The following is a 24,741-nucleotide window of genomic DNA, read 5'->3' as shown; positions in this document are numbered from 1 at the left end:
TCGTTGGACATTTTCTGCTGAGAGGGACAGAGTAAATTATATTTCCCTATCTCTCTCAGCATAAAGGTGGCAGAAATTTTCCGACTAAAAGGTAGGTGTAATAAGCCATTTACACCAAAATCAAAAAATCAAAATCAAAACGTTTATTCTGTAAATAGGCTTAAGCTAGCTCTTTTACATGTCATCTTATAACTATATATACAATATTCTACTTTAACATAAATGCATCCTTATCTTCTACGAATTCTTTAACAGCTTTTTGTAACAGCTGTCGTTTCACAATTGACTTGAATTTATTCATTGACAATTTCGTAAAATTAGATGGTAACTTATTATAAAAGCGCACACTGTTCCCCATAAATGACATATTATTAACTCTATTTAAACGTAATCTTGGAATGGCCAATTTATTTTTATTCCTAGTGTTAAAATTGTGTATGTCACTATTCAATTTATACATGTCAATGTTTTTTCTTACATACATTATATTTTCGTAAACATATTGGGAAGCTACAGTGAGAATATTGATTTCTTTAAACCTAACCTAACTATGTATTAGTCAGGATTCGTATACTTAGAGAAGGTAGCGATATAACGTACCTACTTAAAATGGAGTGACACACTCATGTCTAGTAAGTTACTCTATGTAACTTTTGTAGCCATAAAAGACAGGACAATATTATTAATATGAATAGCACTTACATATAACTGTTAAAAATGGTAATCTGACTTTATATTACCTATATAAGTAGCAAAAATATTTACTGATGTGCCATCAGAATGTTTCCAAAATTTCGGAAACTTCTCATATTTATGTATGGGCATCGCTATTATTCAAAATGAAAGTTTCCTGAAATTTCCAAGCACTATTCCAATTGTTTTAACTATCCGCAACTTGCATATAAATAAGTAAGCAAGTAAACACTTTATTGTACGAAAAGAAAGGAATATTGGTTATATAAGATAAAACATAAATGTGTATTACAAAGGCGAATTTATCCCCAAGAGCGATCCCTTCCAGTTAACCTAAACCTAAAGTACTTAAATATACCACATATGTAAGAATATAAATGTAATGTACTGCTTAAAGGTAGGTACAGTCACCTGCAATAATATGTTACTCAACGAAGGCCGCAAAAATATCTGACACGATCTTATTTGTAGAGCCATAAGAGCGTGTCACATATTTTTGCGGCCTTCGAAGAGTAACATATTATTGCAGGTGACTGAACATAATTCAAATGGGTTTAATGCGATGTTAATCCCCTTTTACGAGCTCAATTGTTCTAGTATATTAATAATATAAGAGTTTATCGTACTGAATTGAATGTATACAAATCCCAATATTTCGAATTAAATTGTTTGATTGCGGGTTTAATAGTGATTCTGTCAGTGTCAGTAGAGTAGATAGTTCGGAGCAGGTCGCCACGGGATCAGTTTGCAACCATAATGACGTGTTTCCGTGTTGTTATTAAAACGCCATTGATTGGTCGTTATACATCAAATACAGTTCGCTTTTAGCGTGAATTTTTTAAATTATATAACAAAAATAAAAAGTTACGTGTTTTGAATTTAGTCTTAATACTTAATATTTGCACAAAATTTGATCGCAAATAAATGTGTTAATGTAGATTGTTAACCAAGGGATAGAAGGAACTCATGTCAGTCAAGACAGTTTGTGGTGGTGCCGTTCACCCGAGTTAAACACTCTACTTTTCATTTCGAATACGAGAAAAGTAAAATAGGTACATGTATGTATATGTATAAAAAAAAAACATGATTAAGCATAAACTTTTAAAGTGTTTTTATTAGGAAAAAGTTTCGTTATTTATGGAATGGGGAGTTAAATACCAGAATAGAAATTGTAAAATAAATCCATTTAAAACTAAAATTGAATTGCTTATCGTAAAATAAAAGAAAAATCGTACTTGGAAAGTAAAATGCCCTACAGCAGAAACGTATAACTTTCTGTACACTTCATAGAACAAAAATGACCCACTCTTAGAGCATGAGAACTGAAAAAATATCTGACTTTTAGGCAAAGTTTTCACTGGCCAGTACTCGTAAAACACAAATATACCCCAAAAATTTTTTTTCGAAAACTAGAAGATTTGTATGTGAATTAACAAATACATAATATCTGGGAGACCGAGCATTGCTCGGAAAACATATAAAAACCCAAAATTGCACATTTTCCCAGAAATAAGACCTAGCTAGATCGATTAGTCGCCCCCGAAACCCCCATATAGCAAATTTCATCGAAATCGTTAGAGCCGTTTCCGAGATCCCCGAAATATATACATATATAAACAAATAAACAAGAATTGCTCGTTTAAAGGTATTAGATTAGATAGATAGATAAGGCTCTTCGTCGTGAGACATACTAACATTCAAGTTAATTTTACGGTTTAACTCACGTGTTTTTTCACTTCTGTCATGTCTGGCAAACTTAACGACGACAATGTGACCCTCGTTGTATCTCAGCCTGTATTAACAATACATAATACGATATTATCGTTGACATTGGCAAGGTTTGTATTGTGAGGTTAGCCATTGGAAATATGATTCCTCAGTAATCATAAATATCATGATTGTGGTTTGACAGGTATAATATTAGATACCTAATGATAATTTATATTTATATTTAAGGGGTAAATTAAAAAAAAAAATCTTAGGCAACACTTACCAACATAGCAGTTACAATAGAAATATAAAATAATTATCTAAATTTAAACTTGTAAAGTATTCAGTGATTGACCCTTTAAAATGCAGTACATTGGTCCATTTCTGTAATTCACTACTCTTGAAAAAAAAATGTTGAAAGGACCAATCATTTGCGACATTATGGGACTACAGTTTAACTGAGCCAGTTGGTAAGAAGTTATTACGGTCAGCCGGGTCAGCTAAAACTGGTTGAAGGATTGGCTGCATGAAGCGGACTTGTATTTTGTATTACGTTAAGTAAGTAAAAATGTAAAATATAAATTAACCTTCTATTAGTAAATTACCACGCGACTTCTTTACCAACCACCCGTAGACCTAAAAGTATTATATAGCTCACCTCAATCAATTAAGAACATTTGAACTGTAAGTGTAAGGTACTTATTGATAGTTTACGTAAAAAGTGTTTACTTACTTTACATTTTACACTTTTATAAAATAGAGGTATTATAAACTTTAATCTTTACAGCGTACAAACGTGCCTCGCAATAGCGATATTACTTTTAAACCGACATGTTACGGAAGCTCATAAAACGCCCTTAACGTGTAATATACGCGAGGTGAAAAGTAGTGCTAGTGATGTAGGGAACAACCTGATAGGGTAGGTATTTGGGCAATGCCTTGCGGAAATCGATACCGGGCAGAGGGACTTGCAGTACCTACGGTCGATGTAAAAGGCTGGATGCAAGCTCATTTAACCTCCTAAGTCCCCGCGCACTTGTACAATTAAATCGAGTTATGAACTCTTATAGAAATAAAAAATAGTTCCAAATTTCTAAAACGCAAAAATTGGCATAGGCGTCTTACGAGGTCAGGAGCTCTTGCTTTAAAGAATATTTATGTAGCTATACATATAGTTGAAACATTAAATTTTATTAGAAAATCAGGCACTTTTGAACAAAATTATGTAGCTAATGTATAATCCGTCCTCGTTTTCTTTTTTGGGTAAGAATATTCTTTAGAATATATATATTATCATATACCTAAGTAATCTATTTATCATTGATTTCATTGTTGTAATACAAAGCCAAAACAAACTTTGAATAGGTACTTATCTCTAAACATCTACAAGTTAAATAATTTATCATTGAAGAAGTTTGTGCAGCGTAATAATAATTGGAAATTACTTAAGAACTAAGAATTCTAAAACTATAAATTACAACTAAAGTGTCTTTACTTACTAAACCTAAACTAACCTATAAAAACTAATCAAATAACCCACCCCGCATCGCCCCCGGCGCAAAGGTGCCCATCACACTTGCTGCGTTACCCCCGTTGAACCGCGATGGACAACCTAATACATAATCTAACCTAATGTATTAATACTATCATTGACATACGTAATTATAATTCAAAAATAATCATTATGTCTGAATGTTTTTCCAAATATTACGTGGTACGTGGTCTAGGTCACACATACTTATACAGTCTTGTAGTGTTGAAGTAAGACTATAATATCTTGACGTTCTATGTGACCCAAATGTATTCTAAATACCAATCTATCACAATTGCCTATAACTAACGAACAATTTCCGTAATTTCAAAAGCTGTACATTTTGATCAATCAAAATTTAGATTTTCAGTTACAGGCGAAACCAGAGCCAAATTGAAATGCGAAGTAATAACAACGTGCAATAACAACGTGCAAATATGCAATCATTCCATCAGTTTATTAACAATGGAATTACACTATGTTTTACTACGATAATTAATATCGGTGACAAAATTAATCGAGCTACAGCGGATTATGTGTAATTGGATTTGAATACCTATCAGTTTAACATCATGTGATACATAATGTTACATATCAGAATTATAATAGGTACTTGTATGCATTAACGTTTATGAATTAACTGAGTTTACTCATTCTTATGAAACCTTTAACGTTATTATCAAAGCCGTTTATTAAAAAAAAATCCGGTTGCTAAGGAACCGTAGTTTATTTAGACACAAATTAGAGTCGGTCCCAACTGCCATATCATGCGATATTGAGCTTACTGTGGGAGTAGATCGATCTGTATAAAATTGTCCTATAAAATAATCACAGTTATAATTGTCCTATAAATAAATATATTAAGTTTACCAAAGTTGTTTGCAATTGACACTTCATTTCGAATAAAACGTCATCTCGATTGATGTTTCAATAGAGGTCAATCAAATCGCTTTATTTTTAGAGTTGTTTAGTTTAGTTTTCACAGATAAGAAATTTGATCTAACAAAACAGTTTATCTTTATGCCGGCCGTAATTGAATTGTGGGGATTTGAGCGCACCATACTTAGAGGGTGTATAGATAAAACAATTTAAAATCACTATACGCGATGTAATTAATCCATTAAAATAGTTATTTTACACTATCCATTAATTAAAATTCTAAAAACTACATTATGTGTTAGCTATACATACCTTCACCGAGTCCAAAGTTGAATGCGTTTTCCCAAGCTAAAACTTCGTCAGGCCTTAAACCCATTTTTATTTGGGTAGAGATTTTGAGTTTCGCTTTTAGATATCCATGTTGTGATATAATTCCGAATCTCCTGTGGTTTTTAGGGTTCCGTTCCCAAAGGGTAAAACGGGACCCTATTACTAAGACTTCGCTGTCCGTCCGTCCGTCCGTCCGTCCGTCCGTCCGTCCGTCCGTCCGTCCATCCGTCCGTCCGTCCGTCCGTCTGTCACCAGGCTGTATCTCACGAACCGTGATAGCTAGACAGTTGAAATTTTCACAGATGATGTATTTCTGTTGCCGCTATAACAACAAATACTAAAAACAGAATAAAATAAAGATTTAAATGGGGCTCCCATACAACAAACGTGATTTTTGACCAAAGTTAAGCAACGTCGGGAGTGGTCAGTATTTGGATGGGTGACCGTTTTTTTTTTCTTTTTTTTTGTTTTTTTTTTTTTTTGCATTATGGTACGGAACCCTTCGTGCGCGAGTCCGACTCGCACTTGCCCGGTTTTTTGGTTTCGATTTATGATCCAGTCCAATTTTGACCAGTGATTTGATTGACTGTTTAAAACGAGTTTTGACTTGGCGATACAAAAATACAAAAAGCTTCTTTTTTAAATAAAAATCATAACTTCGCTGGCTCGGCTTCGCGCGCTGTTTAGTTACGGTTTACCTAACACCCTCCTCGCTTTGTTCATCGTCGCACCTATCTTTTGACCCCGCCCGTGAAAATTGATTTTATTTTTTAGCCACGTCAAATTAAGCCGAATATGGGCAATCAGCGGAAATAATTCGTGTAGTTTTGAAAATTCGTACAGTTATACCTAAAAACGACGGTTTCTTAAACCGTCTATTTTTTATCTCTTCGTTAACTTTAACAGCCTGTAGCTCCTAAGGTACTGATCGTAGGGTAAAAATAAACATAACCAAATATGTAGGAAATTTGATGTTAAAACTTTTGTTCGAAGTAATTATAATGCTATTCGTACAAATTCGAGCAAAAATATGAAAAAAGGTACCTTCAATCCCCCTCTACACCCTCAGCACACCCCCTACCATCGAGAACTTTTAGTATGTTAAGCTGGACTACACAAGGTATAACTGTACCAATTTTAAAAACTACACGAATTATTTCCGCTGATTTGTAAATTTCTTGAGCTATTTGTGTAAACGCGTTTTGCCTAGTAAAACTAGTTTTATTTGAAATTCATACCGTAAACTCGGGTTACTTTGACCCAATACAGGGTAACTTTGACCCACTCATTTAAAAGGGTCTAAAACATAAAAACGTCAAAGGTTAGCTAAAACCAACCTCATGGCATATTTCCATAATTATAGTGCAATAATATAACCTGGACCGAGCACATTTCAATGGCCAAAGTTACCCTCCAGGGCTAAAGTAACCCGACTTTACTTGAGCAAAAACTCATTCTAATTTTTACCAAGACACTTTGTGAAAACTAGTTTGGACTGAAGAAAAGTAGTTGTAGTACTGTTATTACAACTACTTTACTATGGACACAGCCCCAAAAAATGTCTGTTCCATAGAAAACTCACATATTTTATTTAAAAACCCCTAAACTTTTACAATTATGTAGTAAAGTAAAGACGCATTGTAACTATGGATTTAAGTACCTACACAAGTTTTGACTACATAATACCTAGAAAAAGTTTGGGGGTTTTTCAAATATGTAAGTGTCCATAGTAAAAGTCATTCAGGTTGACCTACATATTCATTTCGCGATTTTCGCGGAGCATAGAAAAGGCGCAGGGTAGAAAAGGCGACATGTATACAGGATGTTGCCGAAGTCGTGGTGCTTCCTTTCCTTTAGTAACATAAACTACGGCCACGGCGCTTTCTCCAAACAAAAACGTCACTTTTCACACTGACATATCTAATCTATATCGTATCTAGTCGTAATATTTGACGTATCTTAAAGTTCGAATCGGGCCGCTAGAGTCATAACATTGTTAAATCGTTACATTTTGGTCTCTATTAACCGAGGGTCAAAACATGGTTCCGAGACAGTAATAGTTTTATTTTCTTTTGAATTTTCTAAAGTATGATAAATTATTTTCATAGACTAACAAAACTTTTTTCGATGATTTCGTAGTTCTTGACTGAAACTTTAATATTTTTTAAACATTAAAATGACAATTGGGACTTGCGACCCTTAATTAATAATGTATCATTAATAAAAAGTATTATCTCGCCACTGTATTGTGCTCTATCTATATAGTAAAGTTGTTGTTATAAAATTAGCATTTGTAGTATGTACGAGTACACTTAGGTGCAACTTAACGATGTTAGGCATCGCGCTGCCTTATCTGCCGTCTTTGTGCCTAGGCTCACGAGTGAATAGTTTAGTTCACACGTTGAGTGGCAGCCAGCGCGGGACAATGGGATAGTTACCCCGTTGTGCACCCAATACGGAGATAAAACTCAGCTGCGGGCAAACAACGTTCGCTTTAGCAAGATTTACTTACTGACGATATTTAAATAGTGAATAGTGGGTTAGCACCCTATATTATTATTATTATTTTTATTAGGTATGCTCAACATAAAACTCATCTAATACCTTTAAACGAGCAATTCTTGTTTATTTATATATATATTTTAGGGTGTTTCATTTTTCCGAATTTTCGATTTTCATCTGACTTTGTTCGAATTCTTGTTCTAACTGATAAAAAAATATTATACGTTAAAGAAAATTAAAATTGGTCAACATTTAGAGGTTGCACAACATCAACAAAGATTTTTCAAATAACCAACGACTCTACATCGGAGGGTAGAAAATGGTTTAAGCGGCTACCATCAAAGCGGAGAGTATAGTGTGATACTGAACCTTCTACATATAAATAAATTTTAAAATTAGTAGTAAACTTGGATTTTGGTTACTCGATAAATGTTCTAATTAAGATTTTTCAGTTTTTCCACCTGTTTCCAAAGGAAAAGTGCTTTTATCGTGTTTTAGACGCAAAATTCAGTCTTCTCATTCGATTTTAGTATCAGTTCATTATATTTTGTAATTTTAGAACATAGTTCATTTTCACGCAATGTATGGGGTTCTCACTCTACCTTTTCAACTTGTGCAACCTCTAAACGTTATTTGATTCTTTTGAAAATTGAAATAGATAGTTTTTAGTGTGGACTTAGACTCTATTGGTGAGCAAAGTCAGGAAAAATATTACAACTTTTTTTTCTCCATACAAAAGTGAATCACCCTAAATATTTCGGGGATCTCAGAAACGGCTCTAAAAATTTCGATGAAATTTGTTTTATGGGGGTTTTCGGGGGCAACAAATCAATCTAGCTACGGAAAACTCTTATCTCTGGGAAAACGCGATTTTATCATATCAGCAAAGCTCGGTTCTCCCAGATATTATTTGTTAATATTAGGTATTGTTACCTTATCATAAAAAATTATGAGTAGAAGAAAAATATTGATAGTAAGGTTTCTTTTAAGATATTCATTAAAATAAGTTTCCCGAAAAAAGTCTACAAAATAAATGGATCTATAAAACAACAAAAACAAACGTTTTTGTGTTTTGTGGTTTGTACTATAAAGAGTTTATACATACATACATACAAAATCGGGCAGGCACAGCAGGCACAGCGGCACAGTGCACTAAATAGCAAAATATACAAATTGCAACGGTACGAAAGGGGAGCATGTTTGTCGAAGTAGAAACAAATAAAAAGTTAACGAAAGTTGGGATGTGGGCAAAATTCTCTTAAAAGAAGTAGGTACCTATAGATAGTAGGTATTCATTTACGCCGTTATATCCAATTTAGTTACCTATTGCGACTAACGTCAAATATTTTTTTATGCATAATACATTTCTTTGATTTGATAGAAAAGAAAGATGGTATTTCTAAATAATAAGCCATTTATATTATTTGTGAGATTAGAAAATTATAATGTAATTAAGTGATATATTTATTAATATACAAATGCCTAAATAGATTCTCCGGAGTATGCTTATGCTTTTTGGATTCTGAGGAATGAGTTAGGTGTTGGGGATGTTTGAAGCATCGACGAATTAAATAATAAGCGGCCAATCTCCGTGTCAGGCTAGAATGAACTATTAAAACACTCGGTGGGCCACGGCAAGCATCCAACAGTCATGGACCAAAATCGAATGTTGTCTCGCTAAGAGTGCGCGCGCACGCCGCCGCCCCCACCGCACCGCTGCGAATATTCATTGATGATCTTACTAATATGTATTTATTAATATTTTTTTATGCAAAGTCTTTCAAAGGGGATTTTTTAAATTTCAATTTTATAAGAGATAATAAAACCTACACGCGTATGATCTTGAATGAACATATGAAGTATATGAAGGTGTTAGTCGTGAGATAGACGGAGCCTGTGCCGTCGCGGTCGCTAGGCTTGGGCGTCGCTGCGTCTCGGCGTCGCGCTGCGAGCGTTGCGCGCCGCGCCGTGCGCACTCGGCTCGGCTCCAGTCGCCACGCACGCTTGCCTCGCGCTCGGGCGCCCGCGACCCAGTCCGCTCTGACGTTTAATCGAGCCGCCGGTGTGCTATCGGTCTGATCCACCACCGCAACATACAATCTATTATTTTTGTATCGTATTGGAGGAATTGGGTGTGGGTGCCAACAGTGCGTGGTGGTCACAGTTAGGTGTAGGCCGGGGTGTCTTGAAGCGGGCGGCAGCACGGGCAGGAGGCGGCGCGCGGCCGCGGGCAAGGCGCCACTGGGCCCGCCCGAGCCAGCAGCTGGCTCTGTTTACAAGCCGCGCCTGCACTCGCGGGCCCCGTGCGCCCGCTCGCTGCAGCACGCAACTCATTTTCTATTCGACGCTGTGAATTTTTAAGTTTTGCGAATCACCACCGACGTTAGATAGAGGTATTTGAATGCTTATTAAAGTCGACTCTCGCTCGAGAGAAGTCGTAGTGCAATATTAGTGTCACGAATCGCTCAGAGCACAAACATCGTATCCAAATTGTCATTCGAGTGATATCACTACTTCATAAATATGGGTGCTAAAGAAAGCGTGGAGGCTGCTAAATTTTCTGCGCAAAATTGGAACAATTTTGAGGTTCGTACTCGTTTCAAATTAATTTGCACATGGAGTGTCTATCCCCCTCCCTCCTCGTGAATGTCTATTATTACCATGGGTAAATTGTTCCTTTAAATAAAGATAAAAATAATATTGTGTAAAATAAACCTTCTGCACCGTTGAACGAACAACAATAATGCATGTTACACGTTTGTTTAAACAAGTACGCTAAATAACAACACCACTTGTTAATTAATATTATACTATAGATATGTAAGATGGTAATGTTTTGTGACAGTGTGTTCTGTTTGTGTCGTAATTATATATTGTACCTAATCAAAATTTTAAATAACAAAAATTGAGTAAGTTGTTATTCATACATAAGAGAAGCCATTTGCCACGAAATCAAGCGAGGGTTCAGCATTTTTAATACGCCTTTTACAACGATGACAGCATCGATGAATCATTGCTTTATCTTGATGATAGTGAGGGTTCTACAAAGTGTCTGCTATGCAAACGCCTGATTTGCACCGCGAATCGACAGACTTAAAACGCCACTTCTCTGAGATACGCTAATGGGACGATTGATCAAGCAGAATACGACACGTTTTCCTTGAGACCACTTACAGACAGACTTACTATAATAATGTAAATAAGGCTATATCTATCGAATTTGAGATAAGTATCTGTTTCTTAAACATCATTAGTCTGGGATTGTTTCTGATAATACGAGTATTTAAAAGTGAAGGGGCCCACTGATTAACAGTTCGCCGGACGGTATCGGCCTGTCAGTTGTTCGGAACTGTCAAAATTTTGTTCTAACTGACAGGCCGATACCGTCCGGCGGACTGTTAATCAGTGGGCCCCTTTAAGTGCTCCAAGCATAACGAGGTCCAGGTCGATAACTTGTAAGATCATGCTAAATACTTTCACACTCATTAATATAAATCTATATTAGAATTCGAATTAAATAAATATTCTTGATTTAAGATGTACTTGATGTTCTAGTTGAGATCGTCCGTCAATACATAATTATTCGTGTTTGACAATACCGTAATATGTGGGGTATCAGGTGTTTTCACGGCGTTAGCATAAGCAGTTTTAGGTGAAGCCAAACGTGATCAAACTCAGTTGACCCACATAGCCGAATATAACACAATTGAAGACCCGGCCATTTATGCCTCGGGCAGTTTTTTATTGCCTCTATGCCTTGTTTGCAACTTAGAAATGAAAACGTTTCATAATATAAAGGTAGAATGACTTTCAAAATCTAAAGATAAATCTCGCAAGATAAACTTACGAATTATGGATATGGCTCTATCGATACTCTTTTTACTGATGGAACTAATTTGAATATATATTACACCCAGTTTGATCAAGATATTGGGAAATGGAGCGAGCTGCAGATGCAGTTATCGGCATTTTAGTTAGGGCGGTCATTGTCCGGGAAATTGACCGGCGGATTAGCACCTCCTAGCGCTGCAACCGAGCCTGTGGGGCTTCTAAACCGGGAAATATTTATTTCGAAATAAACAATATGAATATAAATCGATTTTCTGAATAAAGTAGGTATGATATACGTTGCTAATCTTACGATGATTAACTATTTAATATACCTAATAACTACGGATTTACTTAGCTATTTACGGAGCAAATTAAATAGCTAATAACCATATATGTACTTATTTTACAATTTGTGTTAAGAGAATGCTTTATACTCGTATCTTTCTGTCACCATTTTCAACTCATCCATTACAATTGGCATTCATTGCTGTTCACAATTATAACACGGTCGCTGCCAACCTACAAAGTGTAAATTACTCTTAGGTCAATCAATGTTGCATGAACGCTCAAAAATGTATATTTTCGCATACACTAAGTAACTTGGTTTTAGATACAGTCGGCAGCAGAAGCTGCTAAGCGGGCCAGGTATTCAAAATGATCTTGACGCGACTTTATTGTTAAGAGAATAAGAGTGTGTTAAGCTAAGTTTGAACACCTCGCCCGCTTAGCAACTTCTGTTGCTGACTGTACCATGATGGATACTACTATAGATAGGGAAAGTGTTAACCTATAGCTATTAACTTATTATAGTTGTAAATGAGAGTTCTCTGTCGAAGCAGTTAGAAACCACGTCTGTGTATGCAGGGCAAACATGCCGCTCCATATCTTGTGCTGGGTGTACGATAAAAATAGGTTTATTGATCATAACAAAGCTTTGTGTCTCTCGACAGCGCAATCCGTGGGGTTTTGATTGTGTTAGTCGTTGTTTATGTGTTGACAATTACCAACCTGGGAGATTATGCATCTGTATTAGACCTCCGACAGTGAGCGTAGGTTGCTACGTTTAAAATTATTATGTACTTATACACATTCAGTCGCAAAATGGCATGGCCATTTTATGAACGAACTTGTTTATGAATAATATGTCTTGATGAACAAAGTGTTCATGACTAATGTATCTATGCAATTATGTAGTTCGATGTATCTAGTCAATAAAAATTATCCCTAGTAATATTATAAATGCGGAAGTAACAAAATGCACCCACCCAGTAGCCAAATGGCATGGACACTTTATGAACGAACTTGTTCATGAATATTATGTCTTGTCAGGCAATAGGGTATTTGACTGTATTTAAAATAAATTATTTTATAACATGCACGAAATAAAGCACCAGAAGATTAGTAGAGAAACGTGGGCAGCAGTTATTTTTAGACACAATTTATCTTTTAAAACCCGTATAATACTATAAAGAGTAGGTAATTTTATCGTGACGTCACATGCTAGTGTTTCATATAAATTCACAGTTCGAAAAATGAAACTGATTTGATTAGTAGTCAAATAGCCTATTATGTAGTTCGATGCACCTATACGTATACATTAACCCTACAAATATTATAAATGCGGAAGTAACACTGTCTGTTACTTTTCACGCTTAAACTGCTTAACTAATTTAAACGAAATTTGGTATGGAGATAGTTTGAGGTCCCGGATAGTAAGGACAGGGGGTATATTTAACAACTTACACGACAAGTGCGTATAGACAGGACGAGATTTTAGTTTAAAAAAATTGTATTTAATCCAATAAGATACGTCTAGGATATACCAACTAATAATACGAGCAATACCAAAACTTGCCCCTGATGTTTATTTCAAATCTAATGCTATTATTAATTGGGGGCATTTTCATTAGTCCGATCAACGTCTCTAACGTCTTTCAAACGTCGGCGCGGCGTCTTGCCAGCACCTTGTCAGCGCCCGCGCCAGGGCAAGAACGCTGTGCAGGCGCTGACAAGACACTGGCAAGACGCCGACGTTCGAAAGACGTTAGATACGTCGCGTCGTCGCTACGTGGACGCTGGTGGAGACTCTAGCGCTCGATAAACGCTGCTGCCGTCGCGCCGGCGTTGCTTTGACGCAGCGCAAAAGTTGCGTCGCCGTTGCGCGGGCGCTAGCAAGACGACGACGCTCGAAAGACGCTAGTGTGGGGTAGGGTGGAGCGAAATCCAAAATTCTTGAATATAGCAATAAAACCTATCTAAAAGGATGTCTAATTTTTTATTATTTAAGGGAAAAATAATAAAAAAATATTGGTATATACTTTTAGTCCTCTACTATTCGATTATATATAGCAATATATGTATATTTTGGGTCTCTATTGTTTCCCAAATAGTTTTAAGTCATAGTTAATATAATGTTTGTCCGAATCTTCGTTAGTCATAATTGGTTTTTCTCAGAAACGCGTAACTTTCCAGGATTGCCATAAAACAAACCTAACCTAACCTAACCTATCTATAGAATAACCTTACGAAAATCCTGAAAAATTAACGGTTTCAGTTTTATGACTAACGATAATATGACAAACAATACAATATGACTTAAAACTTTATGGGAAACAAAGGGACCCCCTATATTTTTCATAAATTTAATGTATGCTTTTTCTTTATAACAAGTTTTATTCATTAAATAACATCTTTTTGTTACAGATATACTCGATTCCTATACTTATTTTTGTTTATAACGTATATTTTTATGACACGGTAAAACAACGTAATTAGGGGTTTTATGGAAAAGGCCGTTTAACCCGGATATTATGCACAAATTGGAGTTTACAACTTATCAATGAAATATGAGTATGAGTATTACAGAACCGTGAAAACTATTTTGAACGTGATAAGATAATAAAAATACTGCTAGTAAAAGTTAATATATGCCTAACATACGCGTGAACATGACCCAAAAAGGGCGTAAGCGACGCCGAAGGGCAAAATTTGTCGCTTATTTAAACATATACTTACGTAACCCATTTTTTGCAGTAAAATGATACTTTTCGTAATCAATAACATCGTTACTTTGGCACAAGAACGTCTAAAAAAATTACTCATAATTTTTTTACACTGTAGTACTTTCCTTGTTTTGCATGAAATTGCTGTTTAATATGAAAGTTTGAAATTTTATTATTTCATAAATATTGAAAAAGGCACAAAAATTTTGGTAATAACTTATTATACGCTTATTAAGTATTATATAATTTCAATAAAATGTACACATAATAGTGAAATAGTATATGTATTTAAATAATTGATGAAAATTTACATTTATTAATTTCTTTAGCCGCTGGGTAGATAGTGTTTATTTTGAAACTTGATATAATCACTATAATCTAATACATAACAAACTGCAACTTTTTGTACCGGTTCCACATTGATAATGAAATTTTTATTTTTTTCCATACAACGATGCTCCATAGCTCCTTACGCTCGTAGTAGATTAAATAAATGTACAGTCAACTTACTGAAAATTGGTAGTAGTTGCCGGTTCTGACCTATCTCTTCTACCGTTTCCGGCAAGGCATAATATGAAAAAGTTTTTGGCAAAAATTTCATTTTTGGTACAAGCTTTTATCGCTGACTGTACTTTTCTTACGACAGACAACTAATACTCATCGAGACAATTCTAAAAACCCCTAACACAATTAGGTTGCGTTGTTTCATCGCAGAGTTCCTATGGCCACCTCCGGTCTCCATCATCAGATCAGCTCGATGACACCATAATATTGCATTGTCACCCGACTTACGTATGTATGCGAAATTTCAGCTCAATCGGAAACCGGGAAGTGGATCAAATTTAACTTGTAAGATTTGATTACACACAGACAGACAGACAACGGTCAGGTGAAACTCTCCGCGCACGCCTCCCAAATGTCTGGAACACCACTGTTGTGTGGACGGGAAAGACACGCAAATAATAATATTTATACATACCTATCAATAATGTCTTTATAAATTTAACTACATTGTGACGATACCGGGGACTACTAAACATGTACCCAGTACGATCTTAGTGATTTGCATGTCAGTTCATATTTCGCATCATTATCATAAATCTCATAATTTAATTATAACTTATAAAATTTTATTAAAATTGCTTTTTTTGTCATGAAGTTGGTATGTTTTAGTGTTTTAAACATCAAATGTATGGGACGTGCAAATTTTGGTATCGGATGAATTCACTTGGCACAGATGTAGTATACGTAAAGCTAAACCAATCCAGCCCGGTAGCCATCCGCCACCCCCTGGTGGGTAGGCAGGGGGGCATCCAAAGTTACACGCCGCATATCGGCTTCTATTTACCTACCACCTCGAGTTTGGTATCAATTCCAGATAAAGCGGGCATGAGGAATTCATTTTTGAGACCTTTGATGTACAGATTAATAGAAAAAAATAAAAATATTGACGAATAAATCAAAACCGGCGTGCTATTTTTTTATTCAACTATTACTATTATCAGCCGAAACTAGAAATGCCAGAAAGTTGAAATTTGCACACCAGGTTACATTTATAATGTGTACAAGAGATAAGAAGAGATTTTGAAAAATTCAACCCCTAAGGGGGTTAAAAAGGGGATGAAAGTTTGTATGGGGTTCATGTTTTATTTTAAGCTAGGAATTTCAAACTTCGTTAAAAGATATACTATTAAAATACAAGAAAACTAATTTCAGCGTTTTTGAAAATTCATCCCCTAAGGTGGCGAAATAGGGGTTGAAAATTTGTATGGAGATCAAAAAATTTTTCGAGTGTGGGGCTTGAAACTTTTTATATGTGCATATTACTAGAATACAAGAAAAGTAATTTCAGCGTTTTTAAAAATTCATCCTCTAACGTGGTTAAAAAGGAGTTGATCCATTACAAATTACTTTGACTGCCCCCCTGCCTACCTGCCAGGGGGTGGCGGATGTCTACCGGGCTCAAATAGCTTAGCTTTACGTATATTACATCTGTGCTAAGTGAATTAATCCGATACCAAAATTTGCACCTTATGACACTACTTCCCTCAGTATAAGTAATTTTGTAGAAATAGCCATAATAATATAATATTTTTTTGCATGTTATGGAGTCGTAATTACTATTTGTTTAAGCTACAGTATTTCCCTATTAGAATGTTAAACCGTTAATTATATCCCTAAATCCAATACCAATGTTGATCAATGCACGTTTTTGCAAACTCTCTACACAGAAAATTTTAAAGTTTACATGTAAATATCTATTCAATTTAATAATTATGTAAAAAAAGAGTACGATTGAGCACAGGTATTTTTATCATTTTACCAAACGTCGTTAACGGAATATAATAATTTAGAGATTTCCATGCTTAATTTGCATCAGTGCAAAACCAGTCCCTATCAAATTTGAAAGTAGGTATTTTTAATACTACTAGGTATTATGTACACCAAGCTACAATAATTCCAATGCATATTATAATAAACCATGACCCGAAGACAAATTGTAAAGGGAACCTTGTAACTAAAAGTTAATAAAAAGATTTTTAGCTCGATTGTTGATAAGATAATTATTTTTCCATTTAAACAACAGAGTTAGTACTATATTAATTGTTGGTGGTACCTGTGGCGGGTTTCTTCTAATACTATTAAAGCATACAATTTTATAAAGATTTAACTAGTTTTGCATAACTCTTGTATAAAAGGCGATTAATTATAGTGTCAGGAAATGTTTGCTCCTGATCATGTTTCTTTAATTAACCTGTATACCTACTACCACGATATGCGACGATAGGCGCTATAATAATACATTCGCGGTATTTTTAACTCTTGTGCTTTTGGCTGAAATATTTAACCCGTTGCCCAGTCTGCATCGGAGTATCCATATAGGTCGGCATCTGCAGCATTTCTAAAGAAGAGCTATAAAACTGGCCTAAACTATCTCCGGTTTTCTACAAAATTTCCGCAAATGACACATTCGATAAAATGATGTTTGGTAAAATGAAAGAATACCTTAATATTCCAGTCAAGTACTGTAGCTGGTGAATAGGTGTTACATGGTGGTGGGTTGCAGCATGGCGCCAGTGTGAGGCATCAGCACCGCCACGGCACTCAGCGGTCGCAGAGTCTCAACCGCGGCCACTCGCTCTCGCGCTCCGATGGCACCTGGTGACATCACGGCACCGCGGGTATGACTACATTTTCACATTTTTTTAAATGTAATTGGCTTGATTTTTATTTTGTAGTCATTTTTTTTTCAGCTGTTTTTGATAAAATTCGTTTTGTACAATATACCTAAGTGGAATTTCGCTGTCTGTCCTAAAAATATTACTGAGTTACGAAAAAGTACGAAATTATTGAATGAGAATTGAATTCTTTTTTATGCTAGTATTATATCCCCAAAAAGTGGCATGTGTATAATTTATTAATTCTCGTGTTTTTGACAAAATTGATTTGTCAGACTAGACTCTAATATATGTTGTTGAACTGTGCGATCAATTGTATTAATTGTTGACGTTATTACAGGCAGCATAGTGCAGTGCGCCGAGTGCGGAACACGTACGATGGGCAACAAGCTATCGGCGTGCTCCTGCGCACCCATCCTGCGCAAGGCGTACCGCTATGAAGACAGCCCGTGGCAGAACTCGCGCCGCCGCGACGGACACCTATTGCGGTATGCTCAATTGCTCATACCTTACTTTGGGCGACTTACCCAGTTGCGAGACTGGGACTATTTTTATTTAATAAGCGCGAAAATTTAAATACTTATTTTCTTTTTGGATAGCTTACGATGACTGCTTACCTTCAGGCGGGTCGTATGCTTTTTGCCACCGACGTGGTATAAAAAATAGCACGATATCTATTCGGGCATTACACTTGCATACCATTCATACCGGGGCCCACAGATTATAGGCCAGTCAAATTAGATCCAAAAACGAGTTTTGAGGAATTAATTCCCAGCAAGCTGGAAATCATTTTGATAACTTCATTTGATCCTAAATGCGTATAATCTGAGTTTGCTATCCCAGGAGGTGTGGATACATTTTGGGAGCCTTGGGATATACATTTTATCTTGGACCCATTTTATCTATCCCACCATCAATAATTACAATATCACTACTACCAGCAAGGTTGTGGATCAGACACTAGTGAAAAAAAATCGGATTTAACACAATTATACCAAAAAAAAAAGACATTCAAAGTGGCGGCCATTTTTTATAATCGTTAACTACGAATTCATATTAAGGTATCTCAGATATCAATTTTTATCTTGATTAGAGCAAATTTTTTCGTCGCACGTACTGTTTTTGAACTACAAGCAAAAAATTGAAAAAGAGCATATTTTTTCCACAACTCCAGGAATGGAGAAAACTCGGATTAAATTTGGAACCAAATGAAGGTATTAAGACGATTCCCAGCTTACTGGGAATTAATTCCTGGATAAAATCTAATTTGATTAGCCTATTAGTGTTTAGTGCGAGTTCATACCTTTACCAGTATTAAACGTAAGTAGCAAGTAACGTAAGTTTTGACAGAGACTGGTGGGAGGCTTCTGAGGATAGGGATACGTGGAAGAATAAGAGGGATGCCTTTGCCCAACAGTGGGACAATACGGGCTCATAATAATAATAAAAGCAAGTAACAAATTCGAACTCGCAATAAACACTAATCAATGTGTAAACATTCCCAAAAGCGAAAAGCGAAAGCCAAACTTAACCCGCAGCCTCACTTACCCATATAAACCTTACATAATGCGGTCAGCGACGATTTATGTAGTAGTAAGAGGCACAGAGACAGGCATCCTCCAGTGGTTTGGTCACGTCGCGGGGCTGAGTGATATTAAGATGTACGAATGAAATATACGCTGCGACAGTGAGTTGAAGGTTCAGGGTGACCCTGGAAGACCTTGAAGATAAATAATATAGGCTACACATGTAGTGCATAATTATTTTCCATCGCATTTTCACGGATACGCACGAACGTGTCTTGCTATTTCAGTCAGTCTCGGTACAGTACTGCGGTTGACTGAAGTAGCATAATAAATACGAACGTTTCCGAGAAAACACGATGGAGAACAATAGGCCTGATGACAAATTTTGAAATCCCTTTTATTATTGTCGGTACACTTGTATTGGTTCCGAAAAACACAATATTTCAGCTATACTCATAAGATTTAACATAAATAATTGCATTTTATTATAGCTAGTTTAAAACTCGCGCGAAAACGCCTCGCACGACATTTGTGACGTCACCATTTAGTTGGTGGTATGGTGGTAGACATTGTTTACATACTTACAGTTACGAATTTCCCTTGAATCCGAATGATATTGTTAATTCAGCACCATATATTACGTTACGATTAGGGATGATAAATACATTACAAAAATGTATCACAATAACTCATTTTACACAAAAACTCTCACACGGTTGCAATTTAAGATGAATTATTTAGATACATGTAAATTTTGAGTGAAAAGGTTTTACTTTTTCATTTTTTCTAGTTACGACAGCCAACATGGCAATGATAGTTCCATTCAGCCAAATAATTAAAAAAGTTTGTTGGTGAAATATCGTATTATTTAGAATTTTATTTAGATAATAACAAATAGATATCTCCTTTATATCGTGTAATAATATTTTTTGGACGTAATAAATGTTTAGTGGCGAAATAACATTTTTTTTGCACCTTCGAACTCTTTTGTGAGAACGTATGGATTTCGGTCAATGAGGTTGTCTATGTTGCTCTAAGAAATATGTTATGGATTGATGACGTCACTGTTTGGAACGCTTCTGATGGGCGTTTTAATAATAATGGCCGATTGGAGAATTTTGCAGTTTTATTTTATTGAATATATTAATAATCCTTCAGTTTATACTGAGATTGGGCCATTTTTTAGAATCATATTAACATATACGTTTCTTTGAAACCATTATTTCCGTGATTCTTTGTTAATACTTGCAACAGGCCTATTATGCACTACATCTGTAAGTAAATGTGTCGTCGCCTAGTAACCGTAGTTCGAGCTTTGCTTAGTTTGGGGCTAGGTCGATATATGTAAGATTGCTCCCAAAGTATTTATTTACATACATGACATAACTAATACAATGCTAATCGAATATAGACAACATACCGCCGCCGCCGCGAGGTGAGGTATCTCCATTTGGGTCGAGTTGAGGTGTCTGTTCTACTGGAAATACTATTACTTATTCTGTGCTACAGTAAGAAGATTATGTAAAGAAAAGTTTACCGCGTACGTATATCTTCCGCACTGCAGAAGTTGCCTTGAGGCTTGACTCTGGCAATTCCTCACCGTAACTTCTTAACCAACTGCTACCTTGTTTGTTCCTGAATTTAAACTAAGCAGTAAATACCTACTTATTTTAAACTAGACCTGGAGACGTATTCTGACTGTAATAATAGGACATGAATTTGATCTAGATTTTTACTGGATATTTTATGTAGGTACATAATTTCACTCAAAATAAGAAATATTTCATTCTTAAAATAATAATGTGTGATTCTATTAGATATAATGTGGTGACATGTAAAATAGGTACTATTTAATCAGTGACAAGTGAAGTTTCTGATTGGAGAAATGTCACTTTGAACTCTGACAGATTATACCCATACCCATAACCAGAGATCGGACAGATTGGCGTCATTGCTCGCAATAATGTGGACATGACTCCAAATTTGATTAAATAATTAATCATTTAATTATTTTAATAATTTTCTTATCTGAGATTTAATTTTGTTCCCTAGTCAATAAATAGCACTTAAATATATTTTTGATATAAAAAAATTAGTACCTACAGAAAATTTGGAAAACATACTGATTATTTTCTTTAATAAATTTACATTATAAGAAATCTTTGTGTTATTTATTGATTAGGAATCGAAATTAAACCTCAGGTAAGAAATTAATTAAATGATTAATTATTTAATCAATTTAGGATTCATGTCCACATTCTTGCGAGTAATGACGGCCATTTGTCCGACCTCTGCCCATAACAAGTCTAGATCAAATGCATAACTTGTTATTTCAATCAAAATACGCCCTTTATTTGTCTGGGTTGTGCATCGAAAATGTAATTTTATTGCAAAGCTCTTATCCGCCAATACAATTTTCTTAAGTAAACTTGAATAGATAAGTCAGCTGAACTTTTAACGATGTTTTCCTGTACAGTCGTCATCAGATATATCGGAGCGGCCGAGGTCCTCACAAATATCTGACCACGCCTCTATTGTCGGGGCGTTAGAGTGCTTGTTCAGATATTGTGAATACCTCGGCCGCTCCGATATATCTGATGGCGACCGACTGTAATGGTTGTGGATTTCTATCATTGGAATTGTAATTTTATACAAATATGTCCTTATTTGTATGTAAATTGAAAAACCTAATTGGCAAAGTTTTCTTCGTATGATTAAATTTTTCCTTTTTATATGTACGAGTAATCCGGTGATATGTACATATGCCATACGATAAATAAATCAATAATAAAAAAAGTTAAGAGGATATTCAATATATTCATACTGATTGCCGAATTCTTTGATTCATACGATTTGCATAAACACTATATAAACATTATTATTTTAGGAATAAAACGTTAAATAATACATTTGACTGCAAAGGCAAAAGGTAACGAAGTATTTCATCGTTTAAAATTGACTCGAGATTAATATGTTTCGTAAAAAAAGCGATAAAAAAATACTTTTTGCGGTATTCTTAGGACAAGGTTGTATCATACCAATATCAATACGTTAACAAATTACAAAATCTATCATCATCATAATGATCATAATATTCATAATGAGTTAAAATATGACATTTCTAAAGTTACAGACAAATATTTTATATAACATTAACCAACATTTTTGGTTCAAGTTCATGATTATTTATTTAAACTTTATTGCACACTTAAAATAAGTACAAAAGGTGTATTATATGCCTTAACTTAAGGCATTATCATTTTTATTAGTCAACCATAGGGCAAAACAGATTTTGTTTAAAGTTGGTAAAATAAAAATAAAAATTTAAATGAGCAAGATTAATCAAACTACATAAATATTGAGTCTACAAACCTTACTTCATATTTTAATATTTAAAATATGGAACGTCTATGCGAATATCTCACTTCCTACTAGGTACCTACACTAAAGTGTAAAAATATGGGTGCATATAACTTACTCAAAAATATATCTATCCCATATAGTTCTTAACTACCCGCTGACATAAGAGCTATGGGACATACTTTTGAGTATGATGTGTGCACTCATATTTTTACACTTGACTGTACATATCATAGAGGTTTTAGCTAAGTTTATCATTCTCGGATGATCTTTCAGGTTAAATTTTATTTAAAAATGCAAACAAGCTAACAGAGCAGGTCGTATTCTTTTAAAATATCTCACTGATCATTGAAACAATTTGACTATATAATTACATCGCACGAAAAATCCAGAATTTAATGCCCTAGTTTTTCCGATTTTTAAAACTAAAAGCAGCTCAAGATTTGTTGCATTTGTACTTTATGTGATTCAAAATGAGAACGAGTCAGAACCAAGAGACGTGTTCTAAATGTAATGAAAAGTTCGTGAATGCCTTGAAGCGGCATTCACATTTAAAAAATCTGAATTTGATATACTTAATGTCTCGCCCTGGCACTCTAAGTCTCTTCAAAGACCTGTCAAAGAGACTCGAAGACGCTACAAGAGACCGAAGAGCAGACAGCTTCCTCGCTCAACGAATCAGCGTAACAATCCAGTGATTAAATGCTGCCAGCTTCTTCGGTACTGAGTATGCCGCAGGGGCCATTTTTAACTTTATTTAAGTTTTATTCTAGATTTATTAAGTCATATTTTAGTTTTAGTTTCGTTTATATTATTAGTTTTAATCATTAGGTATGTTATTTAATATATTTTTTTTTGTTAAAATGAATTAAGGCATTTATTTTTAAAATATTAGGCATTTTAAGATTACCTATATTAAGTTATAGGTTATTTTTATTTTTAGCGCTGTACCTTGTATGAAAGAGCGAGTACCACTACCACCTAACACAAGTTATTAACTTAAAAGGAGGATTCGGCACCTATGTCTGTAAACATGTGTTAAAAATAAATAATTTTGAATTTTGAATCTTTTGAATTTTGAAATTAGGTAAAAAAAGTCGCTCACATTTTATAAATATACGAGTGTTGTCGCAAGCGAGGTCCACTCAGAATAAAACAAAATCAAAATTAGATTAGAATTGTGTACCTATTTAAATAATTGACATTTCGACGCTTATCATGAATAGTGACACAAAACAAAATGAAATGCCATTCGACTTTAAATCTTACCAGTAAAAGATATAATATTAAATGCAATAGCATTTCATTTTTAGTTCTACCACTGTTCATGATAAGCAACGATTTATTATTATGATGATGACAATTAATTTGAATCTCATGAGCTACACCGTCACTAACGTTTAATATTTGTATGCTTCATATGGCCAAAAGTGGTGCACTTAAATATACATATGTATGTAACACCTGTTTGTAACACAACCTGCTTTTCGACAAATAAATAAATTGAAATTGAAATTGATTTTCAAAGTTTGAATGCCACTCTTGCAGTGACTAAAATGAAGGTTTGAATGTGGTTCTGCATATGACAGGAATCGTTTACTATCACAGGTGTTTTGAAAGGCATTAAAACGAAGAGCTTTGAGAAATTCGATGCGATGGATGTGAGCCTGCAGTTAAATTTGTTTTTGATCATGCTTTCCAAAACTTTAACTGCGATCCAGAACATAAACTTTTTCATATTTTTCGTGACTGCTTGATTTTAAAATGAGATAATATATTTTTGGTGCAAAAACCGTTGTTCAATACTTTTATACATTACATACCACAGCTGTACGTTAATATGTGTTTGACTTTTGTGAAATATTGGAAAACCGGTTTAGGTTGAATTGCGAAATAAATATGAACATATGGAGCTGTACATAATTAAGAACTGTAATTATTCTTTATTTATATGTGGAATTGATTCCATTGTGTTATAAAAATGAGTCGGTTTTAATTTAAGTTACATGATTGCATTGGCGTAAGTAAACTATGTAGGTATATATTTGTCTAAAATGAATACAGTACAATGTACGATACAATTTATAAGGGCAATTTTCCTAACACAATGGAATCAATTAATTATGAACGAATGGAAGTTGAATTAAGGTCAACTATGTATTTATTTTTTGTAATTTACTACTTTCAACGACGAATAA

General features: G+C 34.8%; 1 protein-coding gene and 1 long non-coding RNA gene across 6 annotated transcripts in view; one reads left to right on the top strand and one right to left on the bottom strand.

Annotated features, from left to right (window-relative positions):
• The window catches only part of LOC134793738 (protein still life, isoform SIF type 1), a 158,296-nt gene that overhangs the window by 1,391 nt on the left and 132,164 nt on the right, over positions 1 to 24,741 (top strand). For all 5 annotated transcript variants that reach the window (XM_063765398.1, XM_063765397.1, XM_063765394.1 and 2 more), the window contains 2 exons: positions 17,546 to 17,660; positions 17,998 to 18,145. In XM_063765398.1, the coding sequence (XP_063621468.1) occupies positions 18,036 to 18,145 (110 nt within the window). In that variant the 5' untranslated portion in view covers positions 17,546 to 17,660; positions 17,998 to 18,035. Of the gene's footprint in view, positions 1 to 17,545; positions 17,661 to 17,997; positions 18,146 to 24,741 lie in introns of those variants that run through there.
• Positions 1 to 24,741, bottom strand: part of LOC134793770 (uncharacterized) — an 86,162-nt gene that overhangs the window by 34,430 nt on the left and 26,991 nt on the right. The gene's annotated exons all lie outside the window — the stretch shown is intronic.

Source organism: Cydia splendana, chromosome 9, assembly GCF_910591565.1.
Source record: "Cydia splendana chromosome 9, ilCydSple1.2, whole genome shotgun sequence".
In the NCBI taxonomy this organism is placed as follows: Eukaryota; Metazoa; Arthropoda; class Insecta; order Lepidoptera; family Tortricidae; genus Cydia; species Cydia splendana.
Note: the sequence above shows the minus strand (reverse complement) of the source record. Positions and strands in the feature narration are given on the sequence as shown.